This window comes from Gobius niger (assembly GCF_951799975.1).
Source record: "Gobius niger genome assembly, chromosome: 3".
Lineage (NCBI taxonomy): Eukaryota > Metazoa > Chordata > Actinopteri > Gobiiformes > Gobiidae > Gobius > Gobius niger.
The window spans coordinates 10537982-10560541 of NC_136854.1; the positions used below are offsets into that span (position 1 = coordinate 10537982).

At 39.7% G+C, this 22560-nt stretch overlaps 1 protein-coding gene across 1 annotated transcript in view; it reads left to right on the forward strand.

Moving 5' to 3' along the window:
* Window positions 1-4423: 4423 nt before the first annotated feature.
* Window positions 4424-22560, forward strand: part of foxk1 (forkhead box K1) — a 30931-nt gene continuing 12794 nt past the window's right edge. Inside the window, exons 1-2 of the mRNA XM_079552630.1 lie at window positions 4424-4997; window positions 8914-9126. Coding sequence (XP_079408756.1) covers window positions 4555-4997; window positions 8914-9126 — 656 coding nt within the window. The 5' untranslated portion in view covers window positions 4424-4554. The remainder of the gene's footprint in view (window positions 4998-8913; window positions 9127-22560) is intronic.

A 22560-nucleotide genomic window follows, 5' to 3' on the forward strand; every position in this document is an offset into this window, starting at 1 on the left:
CAAAATCAAAACAAAAATGAGTTAGGCAATTATGCTATGTGGCTAACGATGTGCAATAATCTCTGTATCAGCTGCACTTTATTAACTCTGAGTGATCTTCTTGAACGCCGACTGTAACAAGGGAATTTCTCCTTTGTGAGATCAATAAAGGATTATCTTATCTCTTATCTTATCTTATCAAAAATTTGGTACAAAATTGACAAAAAATGACAAAAATGTGACAAAAAAATAATAAATATGTGAAAAAAATGTTTAAAAATGTGACAAAAAAATGACAAAAATGTGATACAAAATTGACAAAAAAATGACAAGAATGTGACAAAAATGTTTAAAAAAATGTGACAAAAAAATGACAAAAATGTTTAAAAAATGTGACAAAAAAATGACAAAAATGTGATACAAAATTGACAAAAAAATGACAAGAATGTGACAAAAATGTTTTAAAAATGTGACAAAAAAATGACAAAAATGTGACAAAAAAATGATAAAAATGTGACAAAAATGTGACAAAAAATGACAAAAATGTGATACAAAATTGACAAAAAAATTACAAAAAAATGACAAAAATGTGATACAAAATTGACAAAAAAATGACAAAAATGTGATACAAAATTGACAAAAAAATGACAAAAATGTGATACAAAATTGACAAAAAAATGACAAAAATGTGATACAAAATTGACAAAAGATTGACAAAAAACAACAAAAATGTGATTAAAAAATGACAAAAAGTTACAAAAAAGTTGAATAAAATGAGTTGAATACCCAACAAAAAAATGAAAAAAAAAATGATGGAAAAAAAATCTGATGACGTGAGGAAAAAGATCCTCTCGGTTCAGGCGGGAGTTAAGAGGTTAAATGATGTTTAGTGGCCATTGGATGTGTAGCTGATGCCACACAAAGGAACTTAATATGATGGTGCTATGCTAATTCTTAAAGTCAAATCTAAAAAGGTCTGTGCATTTATAAATGATTTCTCATTATGCTCACCTAAATGTGGTCTTTTAGATCTTTGCGGTGTTACAAGGGTCAATGCTTAATGCTCAGTGTTGGGTAGTATCTGAATACACATATTTAGGATGCTCATTTTAGGAAACTATTCAGGCACAGTTACTCTTTCATTGGAGGGCATTAGTAATACAGTTACTTAATTAAAATCAAAGGAATGCATCACAGTACTCAATTCAATTTTAGTTTGATAATCACAACATTAATAAGGAAGAAAAGATCGAAACCGCTTGTTCCTTCTGTGCTTTTTTTCATTCCAAATGTCAGGATTGAACGTCACTTCTTTTTTATTTCTTTGCTCACGGTGGTTTCTAGGACGCTCCATAAAAATAATGCACCTTTAAAGACGTGCTCACTGTGGAACGAGCAACTATATAACAGAGTCTGGTTTAGACGCTGCATCTTTGATTTTAACAGTGTTTTCCAGATGGTAGAAAGATGGTGATGGAACCTTTTATTATTGATGACTAAGGAGGCATGGTGGAGACGGTCCTGGGTTGAGTTTGCATGTTTTCCCTGTGTTTGCGCAGGTTTCCTCCGGGTACTCCGGCTTCCCGTACCAATAAAAACATGCTGGTGTGTGGCCGTGGACAGAGCGGCAATGGCTCTAGACTAGGGCTGGGTACCGTAACCATTAAACTATACCCATAATGGTATCGAAAAATGTTTAGGTACTGGTACTACTGGCTTAGAAAAAATAAAAGTATCGAAAGCAAATCTTTTTTATGCCTGTTTGGTCCATTAAAGGAAGTTACTTGGTTGTTTAAAGGGACTGTGGAGTTAAAAATGTTAAAATTATGTATTTTGTGTAGAATGAGCCCAGACCTGTTCACCACAACTGCCTCTAAAATCCTGCACTGTCACTCAGAAAGGTGTTATTTCGGTCCGAAGTGCCATCATGCACTAGCTTTTAATATAGAAGGTGCAGTTACATGTATGACCTGAGGCGGCAGTAGTGAGTATAAAATGGCCAACTTGCATCTATTCCCTTTAAATAAATGGTTCAAATTTAAAAGGAATGGTCTTCAAAAAGCATTGTTCAGGTATCGTTAACCTCTGACCCCCCGCCTTATCCGAGCACATTTTCTCCAGTTCAGCTTTACCCAAATCTAAAAGCTTCTTGACTGGAGAGTTTACAGCCTACCAGGCCGGTGTAACGGCTCATTTGAAAGACTTACGAAATAAAAACTGATTGTCCCAATTTTTGTCGTGGTTTTGTGTTTTCATGTTTTTGTCACTTTTTTGTCGCTTTTTAAAAATTGTGTTATTGTTGCTTTTCCGGTCTTTTCAATCGTTGTTTTCGTCACTATTTTTATGCGAGGAAAACAATTTATAAATTTATAAATTTGTTAGATTTGGGAAACTGGAAAAAATAAGCTCAGTTCAGGTGGAGGTTAAGAGGTTAAAAAGTACCAGTGGAATCGAAAACTGCCGTTGCAACTTAGGACTTACCCCACATTTCTTTCATCCAAGATCTGGTCAAACTAAAAGGTTAATTTCCAGGATAATGGAGTCGGTTAACCTCTTACAACCCGCCCAAAACCAAATGCATTCTCTCCTCTTTGCCATTATCGTCACTTTTTATTTCCCTTATGTGTTTTTGTCACTTTTTTATTGCACTTTTTCTGACTTTTTCTGTTACTTTATTGATGCATTTTTGTCTCTTTTTGCTGGATTTTTGTCATTTTTTCTGGATTTTTGTCTTTTTTTTCTGGATTTTTGTCTTTTTTTCTGGATTTTTGTCATTTTTGCTGGATTTTCGTCTTTTTTTGCTGCATTTTTGTCTTTTTTTTCTGGATTTTTGTCTTTTTTTTCTGGATTTTTGTCTTTTTTCTGGATTTTTGTCTTTTTTTGCTGGATTTTTGTCTTTTTCTGGATTTTTGTCTTTTTTTGCTGGATTTCTGTCTTTTTTTGCTGGATTTTTCTCTTTTTTGCCCTTTTTTTTGCCGGATTTTTGTCTTTTTTTCCTGCTGGGTTTCTGTCGCTTTTTGTGCTGGATTTTTGTCACTTTTTTGCTGCTCTTTTGTCACCTTTTTGTTGAATTTTTGTCATTTTTGTCGCTTTTTTTGGTCACTTTTTAACGCTTTTTTGGTCACGTTTTCATCCTCATTTTCTTCTCATTTTTTGCCTCTGTTCTGAAGAAGCTTTTAGATTTGGAGAACAGGAGGAAACATGTTCAGGTGGGAGTTAAGAGGTTAACCAATGAGTCAACTTACCAGCACTCTGAATAAATAATGACATTGTAATTCAATTTGATGACTAAAGTCTGGGTGACAGCTGGGGCTTGGTTCGTTGAAAACTGATACACAGGGTTGGACTAAATGAGACAAAACAGTCCTCCCCAAAACAGACAATAGCGCCGTTCAAACATAACGGGCCCGTTCGGGTTATGCTGTCAATCCTACGCGAACAGCGCCTCCGTGTGGTCCTAAAACATACATGCAACAGGTCAGCAAACTCCAGCTCCCTTTTCAAATCTACCTCCACATTTTCTGTCCATCTTGTTCTTTCTATGTTTATAAACACAGGAATGAGATGAGAGAAAAAAAACTCTAAGTTCAACAAATGAGAGGCTGGACTGGACACACACACAGACAGACACCTCGTGTTCCGAGCTGGCGCAACAATACCATTTGTTGGCTGATTTTCAATGTGGGCTCGGAAGTGAAATAAATGGCCTGTAAGAAAGAAGAGGACGATAATTATTATTATTATATATATATTTTTATTATAATCATCACTATAATCATTATTATTATTATTATTATTATTATTATTATTATTATTATTATTATTATTAGGCTATATAAACGAATATTTCACCTTTATTAACTTCTTAACCGAGCACATTTTATCTATTTCAGCTTTACTCAAATCTAAACGTCTATATCGCCTCATTTGAAAGCTAAGAACTACAAAACTCATCTAAACAATGTTTTTCCTCACATTGTTGCCGAGTCGTCGTCGCTTTTTTGACTTTTTTTTTCATTGCTGCTTTACCACGTTTTCGTCACACGTTTTTGTCACTTTTTTGTATTTTTTTGGCTTTTTTGTTGTTGCATTTTCTATGTTTTTTTTAAGTGACATTTTTGTCACTTTTCTGTTGCTCTTTTGTAGATTTTTTTTTTTTTTTTTTTTGCATTTTCGTCACATTTTCGTCACATTTTCTAGTCGCATTTTCGTCACATTTTCGTCGCATTTTCGTTGCATTTTCATCCTCGATTTTGTCTCATCTTTGTCGCTATTTCGACACTTTTCCAATAAGCTTCTAGATTTGGGTAAAGCCAAACTAGAGAAAATGCAAATCCAATAATTCACACATAATGTCTTTGTTTAAATAATATAAAACTTAAAAGCAGTCGAAATGGTCACCAAAATGCAAACACAACCCGTCGACTCCAGTCCCCTGTGAGTCCAGTCCTGGTCTTGGCCGCGGTGGGACTCCATGTTGTTCCGACGGAGTCAGCCACGGAGCGAACAAGTGCCCCGGCCGAAAGTCTCACGTTGCAGCTCTGTGTGTGCGGGAAGTCCAGTGCAAGTTGAAACATGGCAGACTACAGGGACGACTCCGGGGCCCGGGCGCTCCTCGCGCTGCAGTCGGCTCCGTGCAGCCCCGTGCGTGTAGCGGTGACCTCTCGCTCCTACGCGGGGCCCTCCTCGCTCTTCCTGGGCCCTCCGCTCCTGGAGGCCCGCGGGGACGTGCCGTCGATGCGCCTCGGCTCTTCTCCTCGGCTGCAGGCCCTGGCCAGGCTCGAGGGCCGGGACTTTGAGTTTGTCATGCGCCAGAGGACGGTGACCATCGGCCGGAACTCGTCTCACGGCTCGGTGGACATCAACATGGGCCACTCGAGTTTCATTTCGCGGAGACACCTGCAGGTCCTGTATGACGAGGCCGGCGGCTTCACCCTGCGCTGTCTGGGCAAAAACGGCGTGTTTGTGGATGGGGTGTTCCAGCGGAGAGGGGCTCCCCCACTGCCGCTGCCCCGAGAGTAAGTCAGGCAGAAGAGCTCCAAACTTTATGTTGGACAAAGTTACCAAAACTACACTTTGCACATGTCAGATCATGGTGTTTCATTATTTATAAGTTTAATCAACAATTTAGCCTCTAATTCATAGACGGGTGAAGCAGAACAACGACACGCTGTTATTACACAACACACTGTTTGTGCCACTGTAGTGCAGTCATTAATCTACTATTCCATATGAAAGAACGCGTGTTTTTGTTGTGTTAGCAGTTTCAGGCTAGTCCTAAAATGGGCTCGTGCTAACTTTAGCATACTTTTATATTAGTTTTATTTCCCGCTCCGCGCTGTGAGTGCGCGTGTAACCACATGGTTGGAAAGATAACTAGTTTACCACGAAGAGCGATGTTAACGCGAGCTCGCGGTCAATACTGTAAATACGACTCCATTTTCACACTTGAGAAATGAATGTGTTTGAAGCTAGCAGCGGGCTAGCTCGCAGCGCGTCACGTAAACATTAGTGTAAACAAACGCGCCCTGCACAGCGTAACGTTAGCGAGTCCGCCCAGAGGCAAAGGTGTGTTGGGTTTTGTCGTCAAACTTTTGCACGTCGTTGTTTGGTGGTTATAGTAACGTGCTTACAGTTCACTCCTAGTACTTTATTACTCATCCCTCCTCCCAAACCAGTACGACAGACCCGAGGTACCGAAAGTTTGTATGGCGCTGCTGTGTGGTGCTGTTGGCCTGTCACGTTTCAGGAAGCGGTGGTGAAGGGCTGTGTTCTTGTCGGCCGCTGATTGGCCGAGGCGCTTGTTTGTGGGCGGGTCTGAGTTGGAACAGGAAGCCGAGGCTGTAATGTCATGCAGGAGCACATGGGAGTAAAGCATATAGGAGTAAACACAAGGTCCTTTCCAGGGCACTCACCCCCGTTCAGGAGCTTTGGGCTTTCACAGGTCAAGGTCTACGGGTTACTATAGCAATAACCGAGCACATTTTCTCTAGTTCGGCTTTACCCAAATCTAATTAGTCACAGCCTGTAGGCCAGGGTAGCTCCTCATTTGAAAGCTAAGAGCTGATCTAAACTGATCTTTTTCCTTGCGTTGTTGCATTTCTTTTCATTGCGTTTTTGTCACTTTTTCATCACATTTTTGTCATTTTTCTATTACGCTTTTGTTGTTCTTTTGTGGCTTTTTTGTTGCATATTCGTCACTTTTTTAAATCACTTTTTTGTTGTGTTGTTGTCAATTTTCTTTTTTTTTATTGGAAAAAGATCACAACATTACAAAAATGTACCATCATTCGTATTTGTATCATAGTCCTTCTCTTATTTTGTATATATTTATCCATACAACGGAGAACAAAACAAGAAAGAAAGAAAGAAAGAAAGAAAGAAAGAAAGACACTGCTCAATTTGTTCCAAATTGAGTAAAATTTATTCATTTGTGTTCTTGAAGAATAGGTTAATTTTTCCATTTTGAATATTTCCAGAATTGTTCCATACCAGTCGTCAAGTGACGGTGATGTTAAATTCAGCCATCTCCTAGTGATGGATTTCTTGCTAAAAGTGCCTGTAACAGCTTTATATCCCCCTCTTAACCAAGTTTGGAGCTTAACCCAAATATCGACTTGAAAAGTCATTCATGATTTGTACCGTAAACACCTCATTTAAGGTTTGAACACCAAACCAGTAATGTTGTCGTGAGGGACATTCCCAGAATATATGACAGTGATGATGTGCCTCCATAGAACCACATTTTCTCCAGCACTGCCGTTTTACTCCTTCATTTGCCTTGGTGGAGAGATACAAAGAATCTTATAACGTTTTTCCAGCCGTGTTCTCTCCAGCTCAGTGAATTGGTGGAAGTCCATTGAAAGATCCAGACTTCTTCCCAATCAGAGATGACCTTTCCTGCTTCATGCCCCCACTTACTCTTAATGCGTACAGTATTATCCTTTCTTACATTTAACAACCCATTGTATAACTTTGAAATTGCCTTTTTTATCGTAGTATTGTACGCTGATTTTAGAATTTTGAAGAAGTCTGCCTCCAGTGAAGATAAGTTTGAGCTTTTGCAATGTTTGTTGAAATGATCCCGTGTCTGGAGGGAAATGAAGAAATCTGCCTGAAGTTAGTTTGCAGAGATTGGAAACTGCAGTGCACCTCTATGTGTAAAGGAAAGGTACGGCGTCGTTTTCTCTTTTGTGACATTTTTGTTTCGTTTTTTTGTCACTCTTTTGTTGCATTTTCATCCTCGCTCTCGTCTCATTTTTGTTGCTGTTCTGATGCTTTTTTCAAGAAGCTTTTAGACTTGGGTAAAGCCAAACTGGAGAACATGCGCTGGGTTAAAGCGGGGTAAGAGGTTAAAGCATGTTAAAACCTGGAGGAGGCTGTATTTACACGAGCTCGGAAAGATGTTGTCAGATTGCAGCAGATTTTGGCAACTGCCGGGTTTCAGGTGACATCATAGCATTCGATAGGCCTATAACAATTTAACACAGACAGGGGGCAGGGATAATTACGTGAATATTGAGATGTTTACGGTTGTACATAGGCCTGAACATAGAATATGAAGTTGGATGTATTGAGCCACGGAAATACAATATTATCAAAGACCAGTCAATGCTAGAGAAAATAACTTAAACATGACAGTAAAGCTTTGTTTGAAAAGTACTTTATCTTAAAATATCCCACTATAAACATGAAATACTATGAAATACAACCTACTTAGGGTAAGAAATAAAATATTACATTAGAGAAAGGTGACAAAGGTGCAAAGAAACAGGCCAAATCTTTATTGTTTATTTGTCATTTATTGAATGATAAGTAGGGTTGCAAAATTCTAGGAATTTTCAATGTGGGACATTTTTCATGGGAATTTACACTTCTGGACGGGTCGGGGGTGCGACATCACTCAAATGTTTTATAATTCAAAATCAATAATTAATGGGTAGCATGTTTTTTTTTAAAGCATTTTGACAGTATTTAATATGTGAAAATTCCCAAATTTTCCGAGCTCAAGTTCCCATTGAAAGTTTCCTGACATTTTCCTGAAATGTGTTGGGAATTTTCCACCTCTTACAACCCTAACGATAAATCAATATAGTAAGTACTATGACAGCTCCACTTGTATAGTGACAAATGAAAACAGGTGCGATCATTTTGACAGCCTTACTGATCTCTGAATATTGAAACATTCTACGTATTTCATATAAGGAAAACATAAAAAAAATCAATAGTTACATTGTGGATAAAACACAATTCCAAGTTGGTGTAATCTCTACTGTGTTTGGTTGGTATTTGTTGGGTAGAATATTGGTAATCTAAGTCCACATTTGATCAATCAATCAATCAATCAAACTTTATTTATAAAGCGCTTTTCATACCGAAAGGTATCACAAAGTGCTTTACAGATTACAACATTTAAAACAATGCGCCTGGGACAACCTCCCATATATATACATTTTATATATTAGGATTAAATAAATAGATTAGTCAGTTAAAGGCTAAGCTAAAAAGGTGGGTCTTGAGCCTGCTCTTAAAAACATGAACGTTCTCTGCAGCCCTGAGAGGGCGGTCTCGGTGCTGTGGTTTACCCTAAAGCCGGACTGGAATTTCTCAAGGACATTTTGTGCAGTAATAAAATCATTACGTTGGATTTTTCTAAGATTTTGCTTTAAAATGGTAAATTGGATACTGGTCTGAAATTGTTAAAATCTTTACAGTCCAAATTGCTCTTCTTCAACAGGGGCCTCACAACCGCCCCTTTAAACGCAGCCGGGAAGACCCCCGTCTGAAGAGATCAATTCATCATGTTTAGAAGCTCGTCTCTAAAAGATCCATAAAATGTTTTATGAACTGCACTGCCCTTCTGTAATCCCGTGTTTGTGTCCTGGACGTGCCCCTCGGTGACGCTTGTCTGTCCCGTGTGACTGTGTCGTGCAGGTGCGTGTTCCGCTTCCCCAGCACGGTGATAAAGATCCAGTTCATGTCGCTGCTGGAGCCGGAGGAGCAGCTGGAGCAGGAGGCATCGCCCCCGCCCCGTCCGCTCCTGCCTCACATCTCGCCCCTCAAAATCTGCATCCCCACAGCGCAGCAGCACGAGGAGCACATGCGGGCGTTCGGCTCGCCCCTGCCGTCGCCCACCGGCACGCTCAGGTACCCGCTGTTCCTTATTACTCCAGGTTTTAATCATGCTGCAGTGATCACACGTGAGTTATGGGCTGTGTTATGTTTCATTCATGTCTCTGTTACCTGATGATGTCACGAGGTGATGCTGCTCTTTCACAAACGCACACATGGGCCAGACTTCCACATTTCTGCTTTGATTTGACTCTTTGGTTTGTGAAAAGATGGGCCCCCGGTCAGGACAAAGTGAAGTGAATGTAAATGCACCTCAAATAAGAGTAGAACTAAAAAGACACAAAAAAGTACTTGGAGAAAATGTTACTACAATACTGTGGTTTCTGGGTAACAGTTTGAGCGTAAAAGTCTGATTAACCGTTCAGTTGCGACGTAAATAATTAGAAATAAAACACCATTAAAGGTCCACTATGTAGCTTTTTATGTAAAGAAAAAAGTTGATATTAGTGCGTATTTGACCTTTCAGTGACCTGGTGGATGCATGGGTTGTTAGCTTAGCGCCTTTATTTACCATCCCGGTGGCCCCTAAGACGATCCACTGATCAATTGTTTTTACGATTTCTGGTAGGATTTCACTGCGGATTAAACCGTCTCCATGGTTACGCATACATTTCATTCTGAAAACCTACCAGAAATCCTAAAAAACTTGAAATAAAATGGCTCCTGAAGCATCATACGTTAAGTGGTGACGTCACAGCTCTACTTCCGGGTCGGCGCATGTGTGAGAAACTACAAAAAACTCTTTAATACCACGATCAATACTTCTGAAACTCAACAGAGAGTTACTGAACATACTTATTTATCAGGCTCATTAGCCAAAAATGCTGTAGCTACTGCTATAAAAGTAATATTTACCAAGATCGCTATATCCGGGTTAGCGGAGAGAAATGCTAAAGGCGCAGCAGCTACGCTAACCCCCGGAAGTAGTGACTTTAGTGAATATGACTTTTTCAGCAATAGGTGCGGCATTTTTGGCTAATGGGCCTGATAAATAAGTATGTTCAGTAACTCTCTGTTGAGTTTCAGAAATATTGATGGTAGTTTTTATGGTTTTTTTTTCGCACATTTGCCGGTCTGCTAGTAGCCGGAAGAGGAAGTCGTGACGCCACACTTAACAAACGTATTGGGGCCACCGGGATGGAAAGTAAAGGCGCTAAGCTAACCACTCAAGCAGCCACCAGGTCACTGAAAGGTCAAATACGCACTAATATCAACTTTTTTTAACAATAAAAAGTTGCATAGTGCACCTTTTAAATATAATAAAACTAAATTATTATGAAGAATCAAGTGAAAAACACACAAAAATCTTTATTTCATGCATCCCAATTTGTTTGTATTTGTATTCTTTAAAATAATATTACTCAAGATACTGTAAGACAAAGCTACTCCAAAAAGTACATGTACTTGAGTATATGTAACAGAGCACTACCCAGCTCTGATTGGCCTGTAACTCATGTCAATCATTTATCTGAATTTGTTTGTTAAGGAAGAGCGATTTGTGTCCTATAAACATCTGTAAACTTGATCCACATACCTTCTGCTTCAAGTAGCTGCGGTTGTTATGACAACGGGAGGTCCGGCTCTATGGAGAGTCCGATTGTCCAGACTTAAGGGACTTGGTGGGTCAAACTAAAATAATAGTTCTAAGTCCAGACCTCGGTGCAGCTGTGAAAACATCCTGGAAAAAAGTCACAAGGCGCACATGTATCGTGTAAGGTGTCGAGTCAAAGATGATCAAGTAGTAAAGGCTGCCATTATATAGCTATCTCTTTTGCTAACAAGATATTACATCTCCGTAGAGTTTATAAAACCAGCTAACCCGGTAGTTTACATGTTCTGAAATGTGCAGTATCTCACTAAGGCCAGTACACTCTGAACATTTCTGCAAATAATTCATTATACCTTTACATGGGACAACACTAAAGTAATGACAGTTTCGTACAATATAAAGTAGTCCGTGCACACCTTGTATTACTGTGTGACTTTAATGTGCCATCAAAATATCTCAACACAGCAGCCAATAATGTAAAATCTGGAGTCAAAAGTGAGTACACCCTTCAGTGAAAATGTGACTTGTTCCCTGTTTCAAGACAACAACATTAAACTTCATAATTAAGCATAGTGCGCTATATTGTGATTTGTCTTTGCCGTATCGTCCAGCCAGAGTTTAGATGAGCTATTTTGAATTCTCCTCATTTATTTGGCCCAGTATCACAACCGCTGTCGCCTCACTGGGCCTTTTGATCTGAAAATGTAACTCAAATAATACTCAATTGTTTCTGAAAAGGCAATTTGATATGTTGTGTTCATGTTCTAGAATTCTATTTCTATTGCAACTCCAAATGTCCACATTTTTTCCCTGATCATTATTCGACAGGATTCACAAACCTGACACTTTATTCTTATGGATGAAAGTTCTTTCTATGCACATGTTTTTGAATATTGTCACTGCTTTTGAACGCCTTTTATGAAGGAATAATTAGACCATAGTTTATATGAGCTGGAAGAGAGGACTTTGAACTTTGTGACAGTTTTTGTTTTATGTGAATCAACCCCAGAATTACAGAGAAATTAGATAAACTAAAGCCTTATTCGCATGAGGTTAGAATGACCTCAGGACCTCAGGTAAAAAGTAAATATCACTGACGTCCTCAGAGTTTCTGCTCACGCGCATCTGCCATGTCAGTGATCTGAAAAGTAAAAATTCACCTGATTTTTACCTGTAAGGTTAATTCTGCAAACTCCAAGGTCCTCAGGTGATTCTAGTAACAACATCAATTCAAAACGTCTTTTTACTATGGCTGTCAATGACCAAGAATTTCTTGGTTGACCAAAAACATGCTGTGACCAACGATTAGTCGACTAAAAGGGGGCGTGGCATGGTGCTAGCAAAACAACAGTTTTTCTGACCCAAACTCCTAAAAGAACTCCCAAACTGCACTCATTAGACATAAAACTTTGGGAGCTCATGCTCTGACTTGTCTCTGTTTTCGCCGTAATGTAAACACCAGCCATGTGCTTTATTGGGAAATGCGGCGCCCGTGTGGTTCCGTGTCCTCTCCGTCCGCTTCATTTTTTTGACTTTTGTAGTGATGAATCTGTTCACGTTACGTGGAGCTTCTCGGCTTATTTATCTCGGAGAAAGCCAGAATGAACCGAAGAAAGACGCCGCGGGTCCATGAGCTGCGCCTGACGGTACACTTTCACTTTCGTTTCTTTCTCCCGCTGACTGAGGACAGGGACTCACGTATCGGCTATTTCACCAGAACCAGAGTATTTGAGGTTTAAACAGAAGAAGTCTGGCCAAAAGAATCTTACCAATACACAGAGCCGCTGATCTCAGCTGCGTATGCGCACGCAAGAGAGGCGCTCTCCCGTCCTCAATTCTCTCCTCAAATTAGCAAAGCATTACACACTCTGTCTGTAAAACTTTGACACATATGTTTTTATAATGAAATATTAGCCCAAGGTAAAAGATAGAACTGCCACAGGCCTCTGGTGTTATGTAAATAAAGAGTATCTTAATTGTTGCAAAAGTGCATGCATTTAGTCGACTTTTTACCAATATGTTTATGTTCGCATTTAAACTACATTAATAATGTCATCTCGCTAAAGCAAAGGCTGTTTGTTGCCACACGGCGCACGCTACGACGAACGACATCAGCCTCAGGTCTGAGGGATTTTGCTCCGACCGTAAAACAGCAGTTTCTTTTATCTTTTAATCTGTTCGCTCTGAAACAGTCTCCAAAAACATCCAAAACTTTCCATCAGCGTCTCCATGATGGACTGTCTAACGTCGCCATGACCGGGCTGTACTTCCGGTTCACCTTAGCAACATTGTATTTTTTCTCAGCATTTAGGTCGGAGTGATGCTTTTATAGTGTGATATTACTTATTTCCACTTCATTACGCTGGTTAAAAAATCGATTCGCACGGGACTAGAATCACTTGAGGAGTTTGCAGAATTACAAGTAAAAATCTGGAATTTTTACCTTCCAGAGCACCGACATGGCAGATTCACACGGGCAGAAACTCCATGGACGTCAGTAATATTTATTTTTCACCCGTCATTCTAATCCCGTGTGAATAGGGTTTAAGACTAGAAATCTGCATTATGACTGTTACCATCAGTTAGCATCATAGGAGCCACTGGGACGGAAAGCCAAAGAAAGCCGCACTAGTTTGAACCTATATTTTAGCATAAAAAGTTGCACAGTGCACCTTTAAGCAATAGCCTGGGGCCCACCACAAATCCATAATGAGGAAATTGCCGAAATAGACTTGGGAAGGCTTCTACGCTTTTTCAGCAGATAAATATTGGAAGGAACCCACTGAGAATGGTTCCTCGAGTCCCGTTGAGAACCACTGCTTTACATAGTGATTTTCAACATTGCCTTGAATCCATTATTGGTCAACTACTGCTCGAGCCGCTGCCCTTTTACCCTCACTCACTGGCCACATTCATGTGTCCAAGATGGGTGAAGTGGCTTGTCCAGTATGCTCACACTTGTCAGGGCAGGGACTGAACCACCAAACTTCAGGTCACGACCTCTCTCTCCGCAACCCGAGCCACTCGCGCCGTTTTAGCCACTCACACAGACGGACAGGCTGTCGCTGCGTCCTGGACCGGACCAAGGCTGGACTGGACTGGACTGGACTGGACCAAGCACCGCGACATGTGTGCATCTAAATGTACGTGAAGCTGACTGAAACTCACTCACTCACTAGGGCGGAGTACCGTTACTATTGGTATTGAAAAAATGAAAGTATTGAAAGCAGGTACCGAGAAAAATTAGGTTGGTCCAGGGACGGCATTAAAGTGACAACCATTTTTACCCAATTATGTTTTAGCTCTCTTTTTCCAAATATCTTCCCCTCGTTTTTGTTCATTTTTTAATCATTAATATTTTCCTTTCCCCCCCATCCCCTCATTCCCCCCCTACATAGACATTTTTATTTATTTATTTTTGCCCAATTTCCCCCCCAATTTATACCCCAATATCTGTGATGAACAGAAGTGAAATAAATGACAATCAAAAACTTCAGGACATTCATCTGGACATTTCATATATATTATTGCGTTTCTTTTCTTTTTTTTTGTTGTTGTCCGGGGGTGTGGTTTTGACAAAGCAGAGCGGCTTCCCGTGGAAAGATCGAAACGGTTGAGATTTTAACATTTCTCTGAGCTTTTAAATGGTTAAAATCGGTCCAAGGACGGCTGAGAAACATCCTGTTAAAGTCTTCAGTCTGAGAACCAGGCAGTTTAAATGCACACGCGATAATAAGCGATCGATAACACGCGGCGTTTCAAAACATGTCAATAATGTTGTCTGATGATCTCCATTTCAAATTGACTTGAAATGGAGATCTTTATTCATTTACCTCTTCCCATAATGTTAATGTCCGTCCAGAGGAGTTAATCAGAAAGGAGAGTGTTGCGTAAAACCCCCGTTATATCAGGTTCTTGAAAATGACGATTGATTTTGATCAAATTTAGCCTTAGTTTAGCTTAGATTTCTCAGGAACCGGGGCACGTAGAATTACACTTCTTTCACTTCACCTTTCAAACGAGCCATAGCATGTGTCCATAGCTATAACACAGAATATGCAGTGGTGCTACAAATATTATCCGGATAAAATCTTGCTTTAAAGCCACGTTGCGTAACATTCCAGGTTATTCGTCGCTAGTGTCGCTTGAGCAACTTAACCGACGCCGCTGAACACACAGTGCTCAGCACCGACAATGCTCTTTGGGCAGCAGGCTGTCACGTTAGTCCACCTGTTGTCTCTACCTCTGAACACATTTTATGGATTGTGTAACATCAGCCTGTCCAGGGACCGTGGGTGGAAATTAGCATTTTTTTGCTACAACCTGGCACATGACATCTTTTCATTTTCTTGACTAATGTCTTTTGTCCCTGATCAAGTAAGATACATTCAAATTAACCCCCACCTTAACCGAGCACATTTTCTCCAATTAGGCATTACCCAAATCTAAAAGCTTCTTGAACAAAGCGTGAAAATAGTGTCAAAAACAAGGATGAAAATACAACAACAAATAACAAAGCAGCAACAAAAATGTGCCGGGAAAGCAACAATAACAGTATTAAGAAGCGACTAAGAGCCACAAAACGTGACAAGAACACGACATAAAAAGCGTAAAAAATATATATATATATCACTGAAAAGAAGCAATAAAGAAAGAAACACAAGAATGAGACAAAAAAAATGCGGCAACAACGCAACAAAAAGTTCGGATCAGTTTTGTAGGTCTTAGCTTTCAAATGAGACGTTACTCTGGCCTATAGGCTGTCAGCTCCAGTCCAGAAGCTTTTAGATTTGGGTAAAGCTGAACTGGAGAAAATATGCGCTTGGTTGAGGCGGGGGTTATGGGAGGCGGTGACATCACCATGGTTTGTACGTGCAGGAGTAAATTGTAAAGAAAATGCCTCAGGCTCATTCGCCTTTTTATTTCTGTTTATGTCTCAAAGAGGTTTGTGTATTTTACGGCTAGTTGATAAAACAGTGCCAAATTTCGAGATTTTAACTTCCTAACCCCCGCTTTAACCAAGCACATTTGTCCAGTTCGACATGACCCAAATCTAAAAGCTTCTTAAAGGAATAGGCCACTGTTTTTACATACTGAGATATGTTCTTACCTTAGCTTTGACTAGTGCTGAAAGATATATAGTATTATCGTTTTGATATCGAGATATAAACATTCAAAATATTGAAATTGAAAAAGCAAAATATAAACGATATAGATTTTCATCAATAAAACTGCGCTCTTTTGTGGTTTTAACCTAACCCATAGTTATGTCATATCGTATCGATATCAAGATATCTGGCATGAATATCGAGATAGGAAATTTTGTTCATGTCGTTCAGCCCTAGGTTAGACGAGTTAATTTGTACCTGTCTGGTCTTCACGCGTGCCCTCAGTCACGTAAACAGCACAGACGGCGTTAGCATTTAGCCTCTTCTCCTCTCCACTATAGCTCCAAATGTGGTGAAGATAGAAGCTACCAAGCTCTTCCACATTTTCCCTATTTAAATATGGTTACATGAAGTGCTACACGATAAAGTAAAGTTATACAGAATTAAACAATGTGGATTTTGTAAGCGGATAAAAAGGGGAACTATATTGTAAGGCGTAATAATACCAGGAGTACTTCGGCGTCCGCACAGTAAAGTGAAGATATTACTGCGCGGATGTTGAAGTTGGGTAAAACTGAACTGGAGACAATGTGCTCGGTTCAGGTGGGATTTAAGGGCTTAATAACTCAAACACACAGTAGAAAAGCTCTCCTTCTAAAGTCCAGCCGGTAACTCTTGGCCAATCACAGCGCTCCTAATGCGGCGACAGGGAGAAAAAAAGGACAGTAATCCTTTATCCTAAAAGTGCATAATCATATCTTAAAATACCACGCAAGCGTTTTACCAAGAAAAAATATGGACAAAATGCTGATAAATACAGACGATACTGTAAAAGTGTAGTTTACCTGTTATTTATGGAACGATAAGTCGATACAGTAATTATCGTGACAGCCTTAGTGGTTGGCTGGTGGGCGGATGATTGGATTAGCGGCCTCACTTCCGTCAGGCTCCAGTAGCTGACCACTACCGAGTATGGCGTCAATGAATAATGATTACAGTGTGGCGCTTCGAGAAACTTGAAACACGGGCTTGTAAAGTGCAATGCAAGTGTAAGCCATTATACGCAATTTGTGAAATGTTGAGTCTCAGGTGAAGAGATCAGTTTGTTGGTTAGTTTTGTTTGTAGTTTTGCTGTATGAGTGGTCAGCATGGCGTCTTTACTTTCCATCATGGCGGCCTCTTGAACTATTGTTCTGTAGGTTTTCTGGTGAGGTTTTTATGCAGAAAAACAAACTTGATATTTGTGCATAATCGACCTTTTATGGCTGTATGACCGGTCAGCATGGCACCTTTACTTTCCATCACAGTGGCCTCTAAAACGCTCCAGGATCATTTGTTGTGTAGGTTTCCCGATGAGAGGGAAAAACCTACTAGAAACCTATGGATCCTGGATCATCATAGAGGCCATTGTGGTTAAAAGTAAAGGCGCTATGCTAACCACTGGGTTCCTAGAAGGTCAAATACACACAAATACCGTGGTCCCTCGTTTATCGCAGGGCTTATGTTCTTTACTCATATGTCGACAAAATGAAACCGTGAAAGAACGCTTGCAATACATTTTCCCGCCTTTGTTTATGTTAACCTCTTAACTCCCGCCTGAACTTCTTTTTCCAAGCGTCAGATGTTTGTTTTTTTGTCATCATTTTTTTGTTGTGTATTCAACTCATTTTTGTAACTTTTTTGTCTTTTTTTTTTGTCATTTTTTGTCATTTTTTGGTCAATTTTTTATCACATTTTTTTTGTCATTTTCTGTCACATTTTTGTCATTTTTTTAATCACATTTTTGTCATTTTTTTGTCCCATTTTGTCCCATTTTTGTCTTTTTTTTTATCACATTTTTGTCACATTTTTTGTCATTTTTTTGTCACATTTTTCGGTCACATTTTTTGTCATTTTTTGTCACATTTTTTTTGTCACATTTTTTGTCAATTTCTTGTGACATTTTTGTGACATTTTTGCCACTTTTTCATCAATTTTTCATCACTTTTTTGTCAATGTTTTTTCCACTTTTTGTCACATTTCCATCATTTTTTTCATCTCAGTTTTGTTGCTATTTTCACTGCTTTTTTCCAGAAGCTTTTGGACTGGGGTAAATCCAAACTGGAGAAAATGTGCTCGGTTCAGGTGGGAGTTAAGGGGTTAATAATCCACAGAAAAAGTTTCAAATTGTTATCTCCCCCCTGTTCACCTGCAGTGCACTCAAACAAAAATGACAAATATCCCAAATTGTCCAAAATCTCAGTCAGTGTTATGAATCTGACACAAGATTGAACCTAAATCTCTGCCCCCTACTGGTCAGACACGCACGCACGCACGCCCACACACACACACACACACACACACCCTCGCCTCTCCACCAATGTCAGCGCGCCTGGGCCTGCCTTATATGGAAGAGCTGCAGCTTGGAGGCGTTCGATTGGCTGTTAGCGGGATGGGGGTATTGTTTTGCCTGGGGTAGTTTTTCCATCCAGTGGTAGTTTCCTTTTCAGAAACCCCTCACCCCCTCACGCCTCCTCCGCTCCCCAGCGTCTGTGGGCTGCACGGTGTGGACTCTTAGAAGCTCTAAGGAGGCTAAACAGCACACATGATACTTACACTGCAGGTGGATCCATTTGGCTTTAGATTTCTGACATAAGCGTGAGGAAAATCAATGTATTGCAATTTTTCTCTCATAATTTCTCAATTATTCATAATTTGGGATAAATAAATGAAAAATTCTTTACCATCATTGCTCAAGTGGAATTAAAACCTTAACTCCCACCTGAACCGAGCACATTTTCTCCAGTTTGGCTTTACCCCAATCCAAAAGCTTCTGGAAAAAAGGTGTGAAAATAACGTCAAAACTGAGATGAAAACAATGATGAAAATGTCACAAGAAATTGACAAAAATGTGACGAAAAAAGGACAAAAATGTGACAAAAAAAATTACAAAAATTTGATAAAAATTTGACAAGAAAATTTCAAAAAATGACAACAACAAAAATGTGATAAAAAATGAACCAAAAATGGACCAAAAAATGAACAAAAAAACGACAAAAAAGTTAAAAAAAAATTTGCTGAATACCCAACAAAAAAAATTATGGAAAAAAAGACTGATAATGTGAGGAAAAAGATCTCTCGGTTCAGGCGGGAGTTAAGAGGTTAAACATGAAAGTTGAAGATACTGCAGCATTTTAAGCCTCTTTTTAAAGTGATGGTCTGGAAGATTGCAAAGTGAGGAGAGAATGAGAGTGAATCTGAAAAGTAAACAGTGAAGTCCCTCCCCTCCTGATTGGACCAGAAAGTCATTCCTATTTTGCGAAATGAGGAGAGCGAGAACCAAAAGTCAAAAGTAAACAATGAAGCTCCCTCCGCCTCCTCTCCTGATTGGACCTGACCTGACCTTGGCCGGTTCAGAGGAAATGCTCGTCTCATTGGTCAAAGTGATGGCCCGGGGATTGATGAAATCCGCAGAAAAAATATGATTGTTTACTTGCGTTACATCAAATTCCTGACACAGGCGGTCAATCTACACAATCTATTAAAGTTGTCAAACATTTAAACTTGCGGACTGTCACTTTAAAAACCACAGCAAGCATCAGCAAGACAGTATTATAATTCTCACTGTGACTGGCGCTTGTTATTTCAGTCCTGTTGGTGCTTAAAGGACTTTCCAGCTATATTGTATTTTGAAGGCGTGGCACGAAGCACGCTCTCGAAGCACATGGCTACTTAATATGCGCAAACATCAGGACAAACTTAGGCGGAGTTTACACGGCGTCAAAACGGCGGCACGTTGGTATCTTTTATACACTGACACCCGGCCTCACTGAAAGCTTTGGAGGAGGTAGTTTCGTGTCTCAGCGTGAGGTCATGAGGATACGACCCCGTCTGAACACTGATTGGCTGAACTCATCATCTCATTATATTTTGTTGTGAAGCTTCTCACATTTATATTTAGTCAAATAACAGACTGCAGCTTTCTAAAGGAAAAGTAAGTATTTACAGAGTTGCCTCAAGAAGCCGTATTCATCCCAGAAAGTAGAAAGAGATGAACTGTCTTCCTCTGTATAAAACTGTGTTAGGAACACAGCGCCCCTTGCTGGACAGAGACGTGCACTGCACTTTCTGTGGTTTTGTAGACGCTTTGTTGTTTTCATATAAAATCAGATTGAGAGAGGACGTGACTGCTGAGCTTTCCTGCGTTTTCCTGGTGACCGTTACCGTGTAAACTGCCTTAAAGGGGGGTATTATGCAAAATTGACTTTTTCAAGCTTTACATCCTGTTTTTTGTCACTCCCTCATTAAAAACATGCCTGAAGTGTTGCCTTGGCACATTCACGTATTTTTGAGTAATCTGTAAAAACTCTGATGGCAGCCATTTTAGGGATAGGTTTGCCTGAGTCCTCCTAGGAACGCCCCCACCTCCTGGAGACGCCTCCGAGCTTTCGTCACCAGCCGAGTAACCAACCACTGCTCCTCAGCCCCTCCCCACTGACACCACAGACAGTGTGTGGAGGGGGCGTGTCGGAAAGGGTCAGAGGTTCTTAAAGAGACAAAGGCCTATTTCAAGACATTCACTACAGCCATTTTGAGAGAGCAATTTTATACAAGGCAGTTATTCTAATTTACTGCATTTACAGAACAACAGAAGGTTTGGTCATCATTGTAGTGTGATATAGACTGGTGCTATGTGATTGAAAAAAGCATAATACCCCCTCTTTAAGCGCTCCTGTCACAACTGCTGGACTCGGTTGAGCTCTGACTCTTACAGGAAGCGCTGCAAAGGTAGTGATATTAGCGGATGTGGCGCACATATCCAAATCAGGCCTTTTATGCATAAAAATGGCAATAAAATCTGAATGATGGTTTGAGCCAGGTTTATTCCATAGATTCCATTAGGGCTGGGCGATTTTTGAAAAAAAAAAATCACAATTATTTTCCCCATATTGATCGATCTCGATTTTCAATTGATTGATTTTTTCATAAAATTAAATGCATCTTTTATTCAAACCTCAGCTCAAACACAAACGAACGCTTTCATAAAGTCTCATTTAACGCACAAAAGTGTTCCATTGTCTCGTTTGTCTCCTGTTTGTGCCAAAGAAATGGCTGTAAACCTGTGGATTATAAAGTCCCATGATGATTATTGAGATTGAAGTAGAGATTTGATATCGATTTTTTGATTAATTGTCCAGCTCTAGATTCCATATGAAATGCTGGTAGGAAGAACAGTCTTTTCCTGACGGAACCTTTGTAACTCTAATCCTAATTTAACACAACAGGCTTTGTATGGTCAGGTGTGTCACTGGCTCATTATTATAACAATGGTTGACTGTAAACAGGCTGGAGTGAACATGCCCGGGTCGTCTCTTGGCAGTGTTTTTTGGAAGCCGGTGGCTCAGTCACTTTTCCTGTCGGGCAGCTCTGGCATTGTTTATACTAACATTGTTGTTTTGGTGCCAGAGTTCATAACGCCTTCACCGTCCCAGTAAAAGGAGTAGACGCAACATATTTGACCACAAGTAAAAAAAAAAAACAATCTTTAATGGTGTTGCATACAGTAATAGTGCGTTATTTGGGAAGGATACCTTTAGTATTTCACTTACAACAATTTAATTTAAAACAATTCCAGGTCTGTTTTTCTTTGCTAACACAGCTAAAATAAAATGCAAAATATTCGTAATTTTTTCCTAATTTAGTTTCATGTGAGCCTTTTGATTCTGTGTAATGGACTGTAGTGTTGAAATGGTTTTGTAAAATCTAATGCTAACAGACTTTAAAAAGTCTCCCGGACTAGCCGACTTGCTAGCTCTCCTTTTTATTTCTATGACGCTAACCATAATGCGTCATGCTACACGCTAACGGCTAGCTTGCGTTTTTTCACTTCTAATGTCAAAACATTCACATGGACCCAATTTGGACTTGACTCTATTTGTGTGCTAAAAACAGAAATAGTGAACCTGGAAACATCTAAAGAGTGAAGGAAAAAAAAAAAAAGACCGCTAGGCTAATATGAGACGTTGAGTCCCTTTTCCCCCCCAGAAAGTTGTGCCAAAACAAGACATAAAAAAAAAAAATCTGGACCAAAAAGATAAGAACCAAATTAGGAAAATTATGACAAAAACTGAACTTTTCAAATTACTAGGCAACAAAAATACCCCCAAAAAAATGTTATTCGGAGATGGAAGAACTGAGTGATTTTGTGAAATATTAATATTAAATACTAATATTTTGATTCAACTAAACAGTGGCCAAATTTGAAAACAGCCTTACTCAGCCTTACATGACGAGTATTTTTATTTAACCCGCTACTTTTTAGCTCTGTCATTACGTGACTATGTAATCTGATTGTGTTCTCCATCGTCCGAGCAGAAATCTCAGCCGAGTGCGGGGCCATTGTGTACAGTGCTAACAGCGGCAGGTGTGGGTTGTATAATGGCACTGGCTTTTTCCTGTTTTTCTGTCGCCGGGCAGCAGATAAAGGCCAGTTAATGTTTAAACCACAAAGATTTACACCTGCAAAAAAAAAAAAAAAAAAGCTATTGAAATTGAAAGTGTACTACTTTAAACATTTTCATGGACGAGGATATGAAAGATGTCCTCATGAAGTACTGTATGCAGGTTCTGGAGGTTCTCCTGAGGCCCGAGCTCACTGTGTTTGTGTGAGAACAGGTCTAAGCTAGTTCTGAGACCGGTCCAAAACAAACAGGACTAAACCAGGAGTAATTGTGGACTAAACATTGCCTGAATTAGGTCTAAACCAGGAAACACTGAGGGGGAAGCACATTTATTACTGCCCCATGTTTTATA